General features: G+C 37.7%; 1 protein-coding gene across 6 annotated transcripts in view; it reads right to left on the reverse strand.

Annotated features, from left to right (window-relative positions):
- The window catches only part of LOC109417777 (uncharacterized), a 234448-nt gene that overhangs the window by 18225 nt on the left and 197793 nt on the right, over nt 1-18430 (reverse strand). For all 6 annotated transcript variants that reach the window (XM_062850315.1, XM_062850316.1, XM_029853197.2 and 3 more), the window contains one exon: nt 6094-6205. In XM_062850315.1, the coding sequence (XP_062706299.1) occupies nt 6094-6205 (112 nt within the window). The remainder of the gene's footprint in view (nt 1-6093; nt 6206-18430) is intronic.

Genomic DNA, 18430 nt, shown 5'->3' on the forward strand with positions numbered 1-18430 from the left:
AATTTTTGGAGGAATTTCCGGAGGAGTCTCTGGAGAACTTCGCAAAGGAGTTTTTGAGGAATTCGCGGAAGAACTTCTGAAGGAGCTCCCGTAGAAATTTCTTGATGCATTTCCGCGGGATTTTCTGGAATAATTCCCAAAAGAATTTTAGAGAGAACTCCTAGAGGACATTCTGGAGGTATTCCTGGAGAAATTTGTGTAGGGGTTTCTTTAAGAATGTCCAGAGGAATTTATGAAATATTTCCCTGAGAAATTTAGGAAAAAATTTCCGAAGGAATTCCTGGAGGAATTCCCGATGGAAATTTTTCAGAAATTCTCGAAGATATTTCTGGAGGAATTCACCGAGAATCTTATGGAGGAATACACAGAGTTCTCAGAAAAAAATAAAAAAAAATTCTAGATGTTTTTCTGTAGGTTAATCCAAGAACTCTGGAGGATTTTCCAGATTAATTCTTTGAGGAACTCCCGGAGTTATATCAAGAGAAATTTCTTGAAGAATTTCCGAAGACTTTGATGGATAAATTTTCAGAGAAATTTTTGGAGGAATTCCCAGAAGTACTTCTGGAAAAATTCCTGAAGGTATTTCTGGAAGAATTCCTGAAAATTTGTGGAGAAATTCCTGGAGGAATCTCTGGAGGAACCTCTGGAGGAATTTCTGGAAAAATCCCTGGAGGGATTCTTAGACAAGTCATTGGAGAAATTTCTGAATACATCGCTGGAAGATTACAGGGGAATTCTTGGAGGACTTTCTGGAAGAATTCCCAGAGAAATTTTGGATGAAATTTCCAGAAGGACTTCTGGAAGAATTCCTGGAGAAATTTGTAGAGGAATCTCCGGAGGAAGTTTTGAAAGAATTTCCGGAGGAGTTTCAGGAGGACCTCACGGAAAAGTTTCTTGAAGATTTTCCGGAAGAGCTTATAAAGGAATTCCAGCAGTAATGTCTTAATGAATTCCCAAAGCAGTTTCAAGATAAATTTACAGGGGAATTGTGGAGGTTTTTCCGCTGGATGGATTTTTTTAAAGAATTTCCCGTGAAATTTTCGGAAGAATTCCCACAGGGTTTTGTTAATGAATTTCCGGAGAATTTCTGGAGGTATTCTCAGAGGAGTCTCTGGAGGACATCGCAGAGGGGTTTCTCGAAAAATTCGCGGAGAAACTTCTGAAGTAATTTCTGGAAGAATTCCCTGAATAATTTCTGGAGAAAATCCCGAAGAAATTTCTGGAGGATTTTTTTGAGGAATTATTATCTCTGGAGGACCTCACAAAGGAGTTCCTTGAGAAATTCGCGAAGGAATTTCCAGCAAACTTTCTTGATGTATTTCCGCGGGAATTTCTGGATTAATTGCCAAAGGAATTTAAAGGAGATTTCCCAGAGGACTTTCTGGAAGTATTCTCCGAGAAATTTCTGGAAGGATTTCTTTAATAATTTTCAGAGGATTTTTGCGAAAGATTTCCCTGAGAAGTTTGTGGAGAAATTTACGCAGGTGTTCCTGGTGGAATTTCTGACGAAATGTTTTCAGGAATTCCCGAAGAATTTTTTGGAGGAACTCACCGAGAATCTTATGGAGGAATTCACAGAGAAGTTTTTGGAAGTATTTGTGGGGGAGAATCTTCTGAGAAATTTCTGGAAGAGTTCTCAGAGAAAATTCTAAAGAAATTCCCAGATTTTTTTCTGGAGGACAATCCCAGAATTCTGTAGAATTTCCCGGAGTTATTTCTTGAAGAATTTCCGGAGAAGAAACACCAGAGAAATTTCTTGAAGAATTCCCGAAGACTTTGATGGATAAATTTCCAGAAGAATTTCTGGAGGAATTCCCTGAAGTACTTGTGGAAGAGTTCCTGAATATTTCTGGAGAAATTGCTGGAGGAATCGCTGGAGGAATTTATGGAGGAATTTCAGGAGAAACCCCTGTAGGAATATCTGCAAAAATCCCTGGAGGGATTCTTAGAAAAGTCATATGAGAAATTTCTGAATTCATCCTGGAAGGATTATAGGGGAATTCTTGGAAGACTTTCTGGAAGAATTTCAAGAGAAATTTTGAATGGAATTCCCAGAAGAACTTCTGAAAGAATTCCTGGAGAAATTTCTAGAAGAATTCGCGGAGGTAGTTTTGGAAGAAATTCCGGAGGAGTTTCAGGAGAACCTCACGGAAGAGTTTCTTGAAGATTTTCCAGAAGAGCTTATGAAGGAATTCCAGCAGTAATGTCTTAATGAATTCCCAAAGCAGTTGCAATATAAATTTGCAGAGGAATTTGTGGAGGTTTTCCCGTTGGATGAATTTCTTTAAAAATTTCCCATGAAATTCTCGGAAGAATTCCCACAGGATTTTGTTGATGAATTTCCGCAGAATTTTTGGAGAGATTTTGAAGGAACTCCCTGAGGAGTCTCTGGAGGACCTCGCAGAGGAGTTTCTTGAGAAATTCGGGGAGGGACTTCTGAAGTAATTTCTGGAAAAATTCCCTGAATAATTTCTGGAAAAATTCCCGTGGAAATTTCTGGAGGATTTTTTGGAGAAATTGTTTGTCTCTGAAGGACCTCGCTGAGGAGTTTCTTGAGAAATTCGCGGAGGCAGTTTTGAAGGCATTCCCAGCGAACTTTCTTTATGCATTTCTGCGGGAATTTCTGGATTAATTGCCAAAGGAATTTTAAGGAGATTTCCTAGATGGCTTTCTGAAATTTCTGAAAGGATTTCTTTAAGAATTGTCAAAGGAATTTTGCGAAAGATTTCCCTGAGAAGTTTGTGGAGAAATTCACGCAGGAATTCATGGTGGAATTTCTGACGAATTTTTTTCAGGAATTCTCGAAGAAATATTTGGAAAAGATCACCGAGGATCTTATGGAGGAATTCACAGAGAAGTTTTAGGAAGTATTTCTGGAGGAGCTTCCAAAGAATCTTCTGAGGAATTTCTGGAAGAGTTCTCAAAGAAAATTCTAAAGAAATTCCTAGATGTTTTTCTAGAAGTCAATCCCAGAATTTCCCGGAGTTATTTCTTGAAGAATTTCCGGAAAAAAAAATTCAGAGAAATTTCTTGAAGAATTCCCGAAGACTTTGATGGATAAATTTCCAGATGAATTTCTGGAGAAATTTCCAGAAGTACTTCTGGAAGAATTCCTGAATATTTTTGGAGAAATTCCTGAAGGAATCGCTGGAGGAATTCATGGAGGAATTTCAGGAGGAACCCCGGAAGAATTCCCACAGGATTGTGCAGGAATTATCGTAAGAATTCCCTCAGGATTTTGTTGATGAATTTCCGAAGAATTTTTGAAGAGATTCTTGGAGGAAATCCCGTAGGAGTCTCTAGAGGACTTCGCAGAGGAGTTTCTTGAGAAATTCACGGAGGAACTTCTGAAGTAATTTCTGGAAAAATTCCCGAGGAAATTTTTAGAGAAATTTCTGGAGGATTTTTTGGAGAGAAATTTGCGGAGGAACTTCTGGAGGAATTCCCAGCGAACTTTCTTAATGCATTTTCGCGGGAATTTCTGGATTAATTGCCAAAAAAAAATTAAGGAGATTTCCCAGAGGACTTTCTAGAAGTATTCTCGGAGAAATTTCTAGAAGGATATCTTTAAGAATTTCCAGAGGAATTTTGCAAAAGATTTCCCTGAGAAGTTTGTGGAGAAATTTCCGAAGGAATTTCTAGTGAAATTCCCGACGAATTTTTTTCAGGAATGCCCGCAGAAATTTTTGGAAGAACTCATCGAGGATCTAATGGAGAAATTCACAGAGAAATTTCTGGCAGTGTTTCTGGAGGAATTTCTAAAGAATCTTCTTAGGAATTTCTTAAAGAGTTCTCAGAGGAAATTCTGAAGAAATTCCTAGATGTTTTTCTGGAAGTCAATCCCACAATTCCGGAGCATTTCCCGGAGTTATTTCTAGAGAAATTTCTTGAAGAATTCTCTAAGATTTTTTGGATAAATTTCCAGAGAATCTTCTGGAAGAATTCCAGGAAGAATCCTCAGAGATTTTTCTTTGACAAATCCTTGGAGGAATTTCTGGAAAAATCCCTGGAGGGATTCCTAGGAAAGTCTTTGGATAAATTTCTAAATACATTCCTGGAGGGTTTACAGGGGAATTCTTGGAGGAAGCCCAAGATGAATTCTTGGATAAATTTCTGAAGAAATTGTTGGATGAACTCTTGGAGAAGATTGGAAGATTTCCAGGACGAAATTCTGATTCCACGGAGAAATTCCTGCACAAATTCTATAGAAGGAATTCCTGGAAGAATCCCTAGAAGGATCCATGGGGGGGGGAGGTCCTTAGGGGAACCCTTGGGGGAGTTCCTGGACAAATACCTGGAGGAACTCTTTGAAAAATTTTTGGGGGAAGCACTGGAAAAGTTTCTGGAGAAATCCCTGGAAGATCTTCAGGGAAACTGCTGGAGTTCCTAGATGAATCTCTAGACCAATTCGGGCCAAACATTTCAATAGGTCCTATCTGCATTTGAGAGGCTCTCTTCGTTCATTTTCTCTTTCAATTATTGCGATACACTTTTCAACTACTTTTGTAGTACAAATCAAAAGACGATTGGTTTGACCATCATTCAATGCAAGGAGACAATCATAACACAAATAAACAGCTGAGATATTAACGAAAGAGAGGGAAACCAAATAGAGCCTCTCTTCTGCAGATAGGACCTTTAGACATGTTTGGCCTGAATTCCTGGAGGAATCTTTGAAGGAAACTCTGGAAGAATTCTTGAAAAAATCGCAGGACAAAGTTCTTGAGGCATTTCTTAAGGAATTGCTGGAAGAATTCCTGGGCGAATCTCTGACGGAATACATGCACAATTCCTTGGAAGAAATCGTGTAGGAATCCATAGAATCATTTCCAGAGATGTCTCTGAAGGAAATCATTGAAGAATCCCTGGAGAATTTTCTGAACGAATCTTATGGAATCCACGAATCCACAGATAAATTTTTGACGTTGGTGATTATACTGCCGTTCTAAGCATAATTGTCCCATGTTATATAGGATTCTCACATAACATGGGCCAACTATAGTGGCAATATAGGCAATCAGTTTCAACAGTAAATTAAACGCACTCACTCTGCGTTTACATTGTAAAATTGAGATGGATATATGCGTGGTCAGAATAAGATGAGATGGGTGTCCTGTTGTTCTGCCTTAAGTGGCTTAGTAGTTTATCTGGAAATAAGTTCGTCTAGAGTTTAATTGGAGTTAATTGGTAGTCATAATAGAATACATGAACTTGTATCACAAACCTTTGCCCTTGGGAAAAAATGAGGCAGATTTCATTAGCAAAACTCGGTTGCTGATTTGTAGAAAAAGATAAAAATTGTATGGGCAGAGTACCTAGTAACATGAAGTTGAGTGTTCATAGATTACACTGAAAGAGAATACACACAACACGTTTCAAAACCTTATACAATTACAAAACTAAAACATCCCGGGTAGAGGTGAAATACTGACGATCAAAACGTGATATTGGTTTGTTTGATGTAAGAGATGAAAGATCTGAAAATAATATCTAAAAAATGTTCCTGGAACATCTGAACAATATCAAAATTTGATATTTCAAGTTCAAACAAATAGCTCGCTGCTATTGGTTAGATCTTACAAAATCTAAATATGATATGATGATGATGTTCCAGGAGTAAATTTGTGATATTATTTTTAGATCTTTTATCTCTTATATCAATCAAACCAATATCACTTTTTGGTCTCCATATCAAAATATTCTATTATTGAGCTCTTTTCCTCTACCCGGGATGCGTCTACTCTATTGATTGTTAGTCATATATGAAATTTAAACTATTTATAAATGAATCACGAGCTTTGTAATTTATGATACAATATTGTACACAATTTTTGAAGCAAATGATCCAATATGCTTAGTTCGTTTGGTCTAACTGGAAGTTTGACTTCCTCCACTATTCAATCGTCCAATTTCACTATCTCTGAATACACTTTGTTCAACAAACAGTTCCGAACTAGGGGTCATCCGTTCATTTCTGCGTTACCACCTTACTGTCTAGAGTTTACCAATCGATTGTGTGCGTGTGTGATCCTGAAAATCTCATGATCTGTGTGTAGGCTAGGTACGGTTTCCTTTGCCAGAGTCCCACGTTACCTCGATGAGCCTATTCGAATATAGGCTTGCCAGGGGAACGAACCAAAGCCGGCGTCATCGCCGCCCACAATCCGCCGCTGGGCCGTTTGCTTCGCCAGCGAGATACCGCAGCCTGGAATGGAAAGAAAACGGGGAAAAAGAAAAGAAAAAAAGAAAATTCCATGATTAGATTGGAGGGAAACAAGTGTGTGTTTTAAAATGGGTGAAAATAATGAGAAACAATGGAACAAATGTACAGCGAACAAGCAAACAAGCGGAAACACAGAAACAAACATTCTGAAAAAGGGACGAATGGAGCATATTTGAACAATGAGTTGAGAATGAACAGAAGAAGCAGATTAACTTGACAAGTTGTTAGATTGAATCGACACATGTGGTGGTGTTCGTGTGAGGAGGAGCGTGATTCATGCAACAAGTGTTTTGTTATAATATTGTGTTACGTGTGCGTGTTTTGAGTTTTGTTAAAGTCAATTTGGTCAACTACTGAAAAAAGTACCGGCTACAGAGAGCTAAGGGATAGTTCATTGAATGATTTCATATCGTATTTGCTAAGAAGAAAACTTAGTTGATTTCTTTACAATAGACTTTGGGTATACATTTTCGGAAAAAAATCGTACAAAAGACACTAGATCTTACAATTAACTAACCTACAAAACAAAAACAGACAATGGTACGTACCGTGGGCGAGTCTAATACCTTCTTCAACCGTCCTCGCACTGGCCTATAAATTCAACAGGTTTCAATTACTACACTAATACATACTAGTAGGACAGATCAGCAGAAAAAGAGTCAGAGCTACCGAGAAAAACAAAGAAGTAAACCAAATTGACTTAACACTACTCGGAGCAGAAGGTGAAAAGGGTCAGAGTTCAACCGGAAGTGCAGGTAGTACAGGGTGGGCAACGAACAACACGGTTGGTTACGGTTCGACAAATCTTCCAAATTAGATTTCAGGCTGTAATAACAAGTAAGTGTGGTTGCACGTTTGTTAAGTATGGCTACATTACCCCAAACGTTACTTGATAGTGGTGGTGGTGGTGTTGGTAGTGGGGTTTGTTACTGGAAAACGAAAGAACTTGGAATCGGTGGTTGAGTGGAGAAGAAGAGAATTGAGGAGGTCGAAAAATAGTTTAGAAACGGAAAACTAAAGAAGAAGTCTACCGATCTACTGGTGCTTGATTTGATGCGAGTTTCTTTGCGAGTTCTGATGTTTTTGTGCCAGTTTTGTCCTGCTCTGGTACAACTGCGGAAGTGAGTTTGATTTGCTTTATGAATTATTCACTTATATAGATTGCATAGAAAAATGTGAAATTCTATTGTTAAATCATGGTTTCTCAAACTGTTAGTCGCGACCCCCCAGGAAGGTCACCGGCCTTCATCCAGGGGTCGCGAGGGACAGTCGAATACTTTACTGCAACAGACAACAAATGAGGGAATTTCTATGGTGGGTCGCGAAAAGTAAGTCTGCTGGCGAAAAGGGGTCGCGCATCAGAAAGTTTGGGAACCTATGGCTTAAACTGTATATAACATATATGTCTCATATACGTATAGTTAATACTTTTCACTTTTTTTGGAAATACCATCTTAAAAACGTGAAATATTTTCAAATGTGTCTATCCTGGTAACATTTTTATTCGAACAGACTAGAAACAGTCCTTAGAACCATCATAAAACCAAAATAAAAGGTATAAGGTTATGTGAAGGTTCGAACAACCTCTGAAATACTAATTGACATTTAAAATGCTGCTTGGGCAAGCACCCCAAGTAACATTTTTTAGTCAAACAGACAAGAAGAGGTTCTTTTAATCATCAAAACTAAAGGTTGTCGGTTTTATGACGGTTCTCAAAACCTCCTCTAGAATAATTGGTCATCAAAATGTTACTTAGGACGTGTCTAAGAGAGAAATTTTTAGTGTTTTTTTTTTTTCAAATGTTTTCTCATAAGCAGGCTTGTCCGCACTGAAAACATAAAAATTATGTTCTTTGGATTTTTACCATCACAATCATCATAAATTAGAAATATTTTCATCTTATCTGACAAAAAGGATATCGAAATATCTTAAATGTAATTTTGAACTGTCAAAAAACCGCGCCGCAGTGCCACACGGAGTACACAAAGAGAACACTCCCATGACTTTCTCTTTCAACGGTCAATTAGACTAGCTAATTAGTTCGAATTAACACTTATGTGCCTGAGCCTTATTTTGCACCCAATTTCAACACTTAAAAATCTGATTCTCAGCCGTTTCTCAACAAAAGTTAATGAAATTTGGACAGTTGATCACAAAATCCTTCTAGTTAATGTAACCGGTGTCATGGTTCCGGATTTTTTTCCAGTTTATCCGAATCTTCTGGAAACATGGTCCAATACTGTTGTTTTGCAAAATCATAAAGTTTGATGTGTCGCAAGCTAGGTTTCAGAACCGGTCAATAAGTGGCCACTTCCCTGGGAGCACCTGAGTCCGGAACATCCGGAGAAGTGGTCAGTATATCCGAAACCTCTAGAAACATGGTCCAATACTCTTGTTTTGCAAAATCATGAAGTTTGATATGTCGCAAGCTAGGATTCAGAACCGGTCAGAAAGTGGCCCGTTCCCTGGGGGTACCAGGTTTCCGGAACATCCGGAGAAGTAGCCAATATATCCGAAATTTCTGGAAACATGGTCCAATACTCTTGTTTTGCAAAATCATGATGTTTGATATGCCGCAAGCTAGTTTTCAAAGGCAAATTATAGGTTGCACCTCTATCTGATAAGGAGGTTACCCCAGTACCCCCGGCCATAAATCTGGAACAACGAAAAAATCCAGAACCATGATACCGGTTGCATAAACTAGAAGGATTTTGTGATAAACTGTCAAAATTTCATTAACTTTCGTTGAGAAACGGGTGAGAATCAGATTTTTGAGGTTTTGAAATTGGGTGCAAAATGAGGCTCAGGCACATAGGTGTTAAACATGTCAGATTCAACTAAAGTGACCTTAACATTTCAAAAGCAATTCTTACAGTTTGGTTGGATTTTTACTGTAATCATCATTTTTCGGGACAGTCAAAATTTTGGCAAAATTTTCCCTTTTCGAAAAATGGTCAACTAGCTTTCACTCTTTGAAAAGTGCACCAAAACATCTCAAATTTTTCATCCAGAGGAGCTGCTGAAAATAATATAATATATTAATGAACTGCTAGAGGAGTCTCTGCCGGAACTGCTGAAGCACTTTTTGAAGAAATTGTTTCTGAAATTTCTGAAATAATTCTTGGATTATTGAAAACATTTCTAAAGATTTTTTTCGGAGAAATTCAAGAAGGACATAATTTCTGAAGAACAAAAATATCTGGAGAAATCAAAATTTCCTGGAGAAACCGAAAAAAAATTCCTGGAGATATTTTGGGTGGAATACCTAACAGAATTTCTTGAAATATTTTAAGAAGAATAACTGGTGAAGTCTGCTTATAAAATCCTGAACAATTCTTCGATTGAACTATTAGAGAAAATCCTGGAGAAATTTCTGAGAAAATACATACAGGAGTCCTAGCTGAGTTCAGAAACTGGAATATCTGTATGCATTTCTGAAGGAATATCAAGAGTATTTGAATAAACTTTGAATAAACTTTTGATCGAATCGCTGCAGGAATCTTTAAAGGAAATGTAGGAATATTATCTGAAAAAAAAAAATCCTGTGTTCACTGGAGAACTTTCTAGAAAAAATGTCTGGAGAAACTTCTGAATAAATACTGAGTACGAATGTTTGTGATAATTCCTAGAGATATTTCTGCTTGAATCATAGATAATTATCTAAGAAATCCATGTGAGATATTTTGAAAAAAATTGCTTGGTGGGATTCGTGGAATTTCTAAAGAATCCATGGAGGAATTTTCTGAGAAATCTCTGAAGAAAATTTCCGAATAAGTCCTTGGAAGATGTTTTCAAGTCCGATGGTGAATTTCTGGACGAATACTTGGACAAAGGGATTTCTGGAAAAATTTCTAAACAAAAAAAAAATGAAAGATTTTCTGAAAAACTTCAGGATCATTTCTGAAGTAATCTTTGGACGAATTTCTCAAAGACTTACTGGATTAGCTTGAGAAAAAAATCATGGAGAAATTGCTGGAGCACTGCATACCAGATTTCTTTTAGGAATTATTTAGGAAATTTCTGGAGAAACTCATAGAAGGTTTTCTGAAAGGATTCTTTTGATTACGAACAAGTTTTCGACCGTCCCAATCACGGAGACATGTGGAAAGCTCTCAGGCGCAATTATGACATGAATGCACCAGACGGTGTAAAATGTCTTAAATAAATAAAAATAAAAAAAATATCTCAGGCGCAAGGGTCTCCCTGAGAAAATCATCGGCCTGGCGGGGCCCGTGGCGCAGTGGTTCACACGTTCGCTCCATAAGCGGATGATCATGGGTTCGATCCCAGGCCCGGCACTTTCGTCAGTTGCTCTTTCCCCCTGAGAGCAGCTGGCACTGACCCTCTTCTGAGCCCATGGCTCAAACGACCCCGGATACTTTGACATCGGCGAACGGCAACTCATAATGGACCCCTAATCGGACTGGAAAAAGGAACAACCAATAGCCACACATCAACATCCCGTGCTCATCATTCTACCATGATAGAGTAGAAAGTGAAAGCAGCGCAACGGCAGTCAGTTGGCAATGGGTTGTCCCACTTTTAACGGAAACTGAGTAAGAAAACAAAGGATTTTTCGATTTCTGAGTAAGGCCAACTCAGCCACTGAGTAGAAATTTTTCTCTGTGTAGCTCAACAGCGCTCTGATATGCAGCACGGTTGCAAAAATTCCGAAGCTCCCAATGAACGTGAGTTTTTGTTTTTGTCTTTTCACCACACCGCTTCTGACGTTGAAGCCCCTGTCCTTCACGGAGGCAATTGAAAAGAGAATAAAAATTCTCTCGTCGCTCACACTGGAGAGACGGCGAGGTTCAAAAGCAACATTTTTCCTGTGACCGGCACTCATACGACAAAAATTCACCACGCTTGCTTATGGGCGAGTCGCATTCATGCGGCCGGTGTTGACATGAAGCATCCATCAGCGCAGAGCGTGTGTTGATGATGGTGAAGTCATTACCTCCACAAAGTAGTTGAATTTTTCTGCGTTCATTTTCAAGTATCTCACAGCAGAGCTGAAAATGAATGTCAAAAGCATTCAGTTCAGCAGAAATTCATTCAATTGAATGAGATTTTTTCAACCCTGATGCAGAGCAAGCTCGATGATCTTGCCAGTTGCTCCTCGGCGGCAGGTCTTACCATCAACGTCAACAAGACCAAATCGTTGGATGTAAACTCGGTCACCTTTTCCAGCTTTACGGTAGCTGGGCAATCAGTGGAGAATGTTGAAAGCTTCCAATATCTTGGTAGCCAAATGGCGGCCGATGCCGGCACCAAGATCGACATAGGTGCACGGATCAAGAAGGCGAGGGCTGCTTTTGCAAGTTTAAGAAATGTATGGAAAACAACCAGAAGTAAGAAAGTATTCTAAAATCCTTGTGGGATTCTTTCTTTAAATCAATGAGGAAATTCCTGGGGAAAGTTCTAGAAGAACTCTTGAAGAAGTTTCCGTAGGAATCCCTCCAGGGAAGAAATTCTGATGGAATCTATGAAGAATGTTCTAAAAGAATTCCTGGAGAAATTTCTGATTAAATATTTAGAGGAATTTCTTCTATTCCCAGTGTGGAATTCATGATGGAGGAATTACTTAAGCCATCAATCATCAATCATAATAGTTTTGACAGTCTGGAAACAACGATTCCTTTTAGATTACCACCGCAATCTGGCAATCTCATCTAGAATCTGAGGCTCCCTTTTCAAAATGGAATCCAATGATTGATTCAATGATGGATTTTTTAACGTTGCCACCAGTGCGAATTTCAAGTTGTTCAAGCGTATAATCAGAAATACTTCTGAGGTTTTCTTCGGAGATACGTCCACAAGTTTCTCAACAAAATCTTCTGGACCATATTCAGCGGTTTTGCAGGAAATTTTAGAAACATTTTTAAGGTGTTCTTGAGGTATATTACTTTAGGTTTTTTTAGTATAAATACAGTGATTTAAACAAATGACTTATAGTGGTAAAATCTCTATAAAAGATACAATGATTATACGAGAGTATCTTCAGGTATTCCTTCGGGAATTCGTCGAGGAAATTGTAAATAAATACGTACTCCTTCAGATTTATTTCCAATATTATTTTTAACAAACTTCTCCATTAGCTGCAATACTTTTATGTATTTCTTCAGCGATTTCAGCAGGATTATCTTGAATCGCGCAAAAATCATGCTGATCTGTTCATTCGTTTGTGAATTTTATTGCCTCAAAGTGATTGCAAACTCATTTTTATGTTTGTTCTTTGGAATATCTGACAGCATTTCTAGTGAAATGTCTGAATATGTGAAGAAGACGTTCAATCGAATAGCTGAAGAAATTCTTTTTATTACCAAGTTCCAGACAGGTTTAGATATCGACAATGTTAATATTAAGTACGATTTTAATATTTCCCTTTGATGGAGTAGACGGACACACCAGCTGGTAACTTGGTCTACTAAAACTATTGATCATTTTACCTTTTGTCCCTTCGACTTTTTGTCCATTCGACCTTTTGTCCTTCGACCTTTTGTCCTTCGACCATTTGTCCCTTGGCCTTCTGTCCTAAAGCCTTCATGAACTACTTCTGGGATTATTTCAAGAACTCGTTCAGAGATTTTTACGGTAATTCCACTGGGAACTTCTTTCGGAATTCTTCCAAGAACCTCTTCCGGGATTTCTCCAGGAACTACTTCCATGATTCTTTCAGGAGCTCCATCATGGATTCCTCCGGAATTCTTTTGTAGGTTTTTGTCAGCAACTGCTTCTGAAATTTCTTCAGGAACTCCTTTGTGGATTTCTTCGGGAACTTTTCCGGGATTCCTTTGGAAACTCATTCTGGGAAATTCTTTCAAAAATTGCTTCGAGGATATCTTCAGGAACTCCTTCCAGGTTTCAGCCGAACATTTTTCTGGATTCTTTCAAGCTTCGTTTGGAATTCTTGCAGAACCTTCTGGAATTTCTGTGGAAGGTGATTCTGGAATTCTTTCAGACGTTTCCAATAGAAATCCTCCAGAAGTTTAATAGGGAGTATTTTTAGAAGTTCCTCCTGTAGTTTTTGTTATGGATTTCCTCATGAACATTCTACAGGATTTTTTTTTGAGGAAGTACTCCAGCAAGTTCTTTCTGGTTTTCATCAGAAATTATTAGGAGAATCTCGCATGGAATTCCTGTAGGATTCCCGAAACTCTATGAGATATCCCTTGAAGACCCTTGAGAGCTTCCTCTGCCAATCACCATTTTGCATGTGTATATTAGCGTGGGACACGAGAAGACATTTCGCTCCTGTGCACTTTTTGAGCTCCATTTTGGCCCCATATCAACTGTGCAAAATTTCAGCTCGATCGGAGATACTATATTTTAGCGCCAGCCGTTTTAAGTTTTCATACGATTTACTATGGGGAAAATCACTTTTTCAAAGAAAAATCGCCACAGGTTGCCCCTTAACTCCTAAAAATATATCGATGAATGATTTCTGTTGGAAATTTTGCGAGGAACAAACCCTCTGAAGACCGCAAAGCGATCTAAGGCACGTGGAAAAAGTTATTGACTGAAAACCGAATGGCATGCCAACGCTGTTTAACATGTAAGGAATAACAATAAATAATAAAATCTCGTCATTTTATCGATCGGGTAAGGCTTATTAACTTTTTCCACGAATGTCGCTTCGCTTTGCGGTCTTCGGAGGTCTGATTCCTCGTGAAGTTATCTACAAGAATCATTCATCGATTTATTTTTAGGGATTAATGGGTGCCCTCAAACGATTTTTCTTTGAAGAAGTAAATTTTCCCCATAGTAAATCGTATGAAAAACTAAGACTGGCGGGCGCTAAAATATAGTTTCTTCGATCGATCTGAAATTTTGCACAGTTGATATGGGACCAAAATGGAACTCAAAAAGTATACAGGAGTTGGAGTTATTCCATTTTTTATGTTTTCCCATATAAACCGTGTACCAGGCTAGTGTATATCGTGTGGCAAGCACGAGAATACTTTATGTCCAAGACTTTTGAAATGTATCTGCATCTGCAAGCATTTCAGTCTATTTTTCGTTCTCTCTGAACAGTATCAAATAGTTATTGATGTTCAATCCACTGATATTTTACCCATGATTTTTTCCTTCTTTTAAACATAGGCTGTTCTTTCTAGTATCATTGTTAAAATAGTTTTGGCAATATTTCTTGAAAAAAGGGTAAAAGCAACAGAACCGTTTTCAGTTTATATTGAATTGTAATTCGTCCTGATGACCATTTTGCCAAATGGCCTTTCGGCCTAATGACCAGCGATGCCAGATGATTTTCTGTATCACTCGTTCAAAAATCTGTATCCCATACAAAATTTGGGTCAATAATCTGTATTCATATAAACGCAATCTGTGTGCTCAAAAATCTGTATAATACAGATAAATCTGTATATATGGCATCCCTGCTAATGACCCTGCATCGTTTTGTATCGCAATCGAATACATCCTCAAACTTTCATACCATCTTCAAAAGTGTAGGAATACTTTTCAAAGTAGCTAAACATGTACTTAGAGGGCCAGTACTTGTTTTAAAAATATAAATTATGTGACATTTGCTTGTGCATGGAAATTATCAATGAAAGATCGTAAAAAATGATCAATGCTACCCTGGATTACGGTAAATATGTTTGCTTCTCAAAATAGCACAAACAGATTCTGGTACCTCTTAATAATCGATACTTATAATACCAAAAAATTTGATTCTACGTATTGAGTATCCAAAGAATTTTATAATAAATTTTCCCAATATTTTTTTCCACATATACATACACCATTATTATTTTTTGTGAATATTTTTTGTCGTTGATTTCCATTAGAAAATCATCGAAATCGGAATTTATTTTGGGGCGGAGAAAGTAAGGTTGGGCGTTACGGTCCAAAATTTTGAGATTTCCATACAAAAGGCGTTACGGAGGTGGAGCGAAGGTAAAAAATGGACGATTTTTGCGTTACGTATTGAATGGATGCTGCCAACAGCCTACACAGAAGAAAAATCCATGTAAAATTCAACGTGAAATCATGCACATAAAGGGAATGATAGAATTAGTGCACATTTACATCAGATGTCATGAAAAATAACGTAATTATCACGTAAATTTTCGCTAATATTTGCGTAACCAGTTGGAGTCCACGATAGATAATGCGATGTTTTTCACATGATCATATTGTAATATTACATAATATCTTATTAAAATGTATACTAATTCTAGAATTCCCCTTATGTGCATGAATTCTCACTGAAATTTACATATATTTTTTCTGTGTACCAAAAACTCGTATTAGCTAAATGAAAAGTCAATAAATGTAATGCATTTTACATGGAATATCATATTTGCAAGTCAACAATGTTATAATTATCACACATCTACAATTCCATCCATTACAAGCAATAAACAATGAATATCTTCAAGCATTATCTAATTTGAAGAGTATCGCTTGTTAAACCCTTCCCAGAAAAATTTTTTTTGTCACAATTTTTACTTTGCTGCCGTTGGTGTCGTTAAAAGTCAAACCAAACGCCATATGTTCAAGGTTCAAGAAGTTTTATTATAAGTCTGAAATGGTAAAATAATGTAGGGCTTCTGCAGGATCCTGCCGATAAAATGTTGGAGAGTTTTTATTCCGAAACTAACCAATCACCATGGAAATATTACTAGGGATAACAGTCTCAACCCCATATAGCCGAGGCGGTAAACGCACGGGTATTCAGCATGACCATGCTGAGGGTGACGGGTTCGATTCCCGGTCGGTCCAGGATCTTTTCGTAAAGGAAATTTCCTGGACTTCCTTGGGCATAGAGTATCTTCGTGCCTGCCACACGATATACACATGCAAAATGGTCATTGGCAGAGGAAGCTCTCAGTTAAAAACTGTGGAAGTGCTCATTGAACACTAAGCTGAGAAGCAGGCTTTGTCCCAGTGAGGACGTTACGCCAAGAAGAAGAAGAACAGTCTCAACCCCAAGTAACGATTTTTAGTCAAACTTCTAGTACAATTGTCACTTGGAACTGCTATCCCAAGAGGTTCTTAGAGCCACCAATACAAAAGGTAGTTGGTTTTATGACGGTTTTTTAACCGTTTTTGAGTATCCAAAGATACTACGTTTTTCTGTAGTTTTGGTATTCAATAGTACAAAAACGGTAGAATATTATGCGGAATATTTTTTCTGGACATCCTAGGTCATCCAAACTATTCTTGAGTTTATATCCTTAAGTCTATGGGTGCAACGGTTACTTCTTTCATTATACAAAGTTACGATTTGTAATCTATCGTGTCCAGAAAGTCTTCTGAAAATTCAATAGACAGTATCACATCAGACGGGGTATCCTAGGTCATTCAAGCTGCTCTTGAGTTTAGATCCTAAAGTCTACGGGTGTAACGGTAACTTCTTTCATTATACAAAGCTGCGATTTGTAATTCATCATGTCCAGCAAGTCTTCTGAAAGGTAAATAGACAATATCAGATCAGTTGGGATATCCTAGATCATCCAAACTGTTCTTGAGTTTAGATTCTAAAGTCTATGGGTGTAACGGTAACTGCTTTCATTATACAAAACTACGATTTGTAATCTATCATGTCCAGTAAATCATCTGAGAGTTCAATAGACAGAATCAGATCAGTCGGGGTATCCTAGGTCATCCAAACTGTCCTAGAGTTTAGATCCTTAAGTCTATGGGTGTAACGGTAACTTCTTTCACTACACAAAGCTACAATTTGTAATCTATCATGTACAGTAAGTCTTCTTTAAGTTCAATAGACAGTATCAGATCAGTTAGAATATCCTAGGTCATCCAAACTGTTATTGAGTTTAGATCCTAAAGTCTGCGGGTGCAACGGTAACTTCTTTCATTATACAAAGCTACGATTTGTAATCTATCATATCCAGTCAGTATTCTGAAAGTTCAATAGACAGTATCAGATCAGTCGAGATATCCTAGGTCATCCAAACTGTCCTTGAGTTTAGATCCTAAAGTCTGTGGTTGTAACGGTAACTTCTTTTATTATACAAAGCTACGATTTGTAATCTATCATGTCCAACAAGTATTCTGAAAGTTCAATAGACAGTATCAGATCAGTCGAGATATCCTAGGTCATCCAAACTGCTCTTGAGTTTAGATCCTAAAGTCTATGGGTGTAACGATAACTGCTTTCATTACACAAAGCTGCGATTTGTAATCTATCATGTCCAGCAAATCTTCTGAAAGATAAATAGACAGTATCAGATCAGTCGGGGTATCCTAGGTCATCCAAACTGTTCTTTAGTTTAGATCCTAAAGTCTGCGGATGTAACGGTAACTTCTTTTATTATAGAAAGCTGCGATTTGTAATCTATAATGTCTAGCAAGTATTCTGAAAGTTCAATAGACAGTATCAGCTCAGTCGGGATATCCTAGGTCATCCAAACTATTCTTGAGTTTGGATCCTAAAGTGTACGGGTGTAACGGTAACTTCTTTCATTATACAAATCTACGATTTGTAATCTATCATGTCCAGTAAGTCTTCTGAAAATGCAGGTCATCCAAACTGTTCTTCCCATGATCGCATAGTCGATGTAATCACCATTCACAATGTCAGTATTCACTAGCTAATATCTATCACATGTTCATAATTGTTACCAGATTTATTCAATAGAGCACAAGATCTAATCACTAGCTATATGTCAAAGTGAAAAAAAATTCTTAAACTTCCCATTTATCATTGCTAAAATTTCAAAAGTGTGTTGAAAACTACAATGGCGCTTACGTCAACTATGCGAATATAGGCAGTGTTCTTGAGCTTAGATCCTGAAGTCTGTGGGTGTAACGGTAACTTCTTTCATTTTACAAAGCTACGATTTGTAATCTATCATGTCCAGTAAGTCTTCTGAAAGGTAAATGGACAATATCAGATCAGTCGAGATATCCTAGGTCATCCAAACTATACTTGAGTTTAGATCGTAAAGTCTACGGGTGTAACGGTAACTTCTTTCATTAAAAGCTATGGTTTGTAATCTATCATGTCCAGCAAGTCTTCTGAAAGTTACAAAGGTTGTTTTTATCAACTAAGCCCATAATATCCCAAAAACATATAACAACGCGCATTGTTTCTCTAACTGCTTTGGTAAGTACAGTGGATTATATAACACCTTAACGTAGTGGCAAAAGCTATTATCACAAGTGTAGACCTGAAGCTATGGCCTCCGGAGTAGTGATGTTGATCTGGAATATCTCAAAAC

The sequence above is a fragment of the Aedes albopictus genome, chromosome 2, assembly GCF_035046485.1.
Source record: "Aedes albopictus strain Foshan chromosome 2, AalbF5, whole genome shotgun sequence".
In the NCBI taxonomy this organism is placed as follows: Eukaryota; Metazoa; Arthropoda; class Insecta; order Diptera; family Culicidae; genus Aedes; species Aedes albopictus.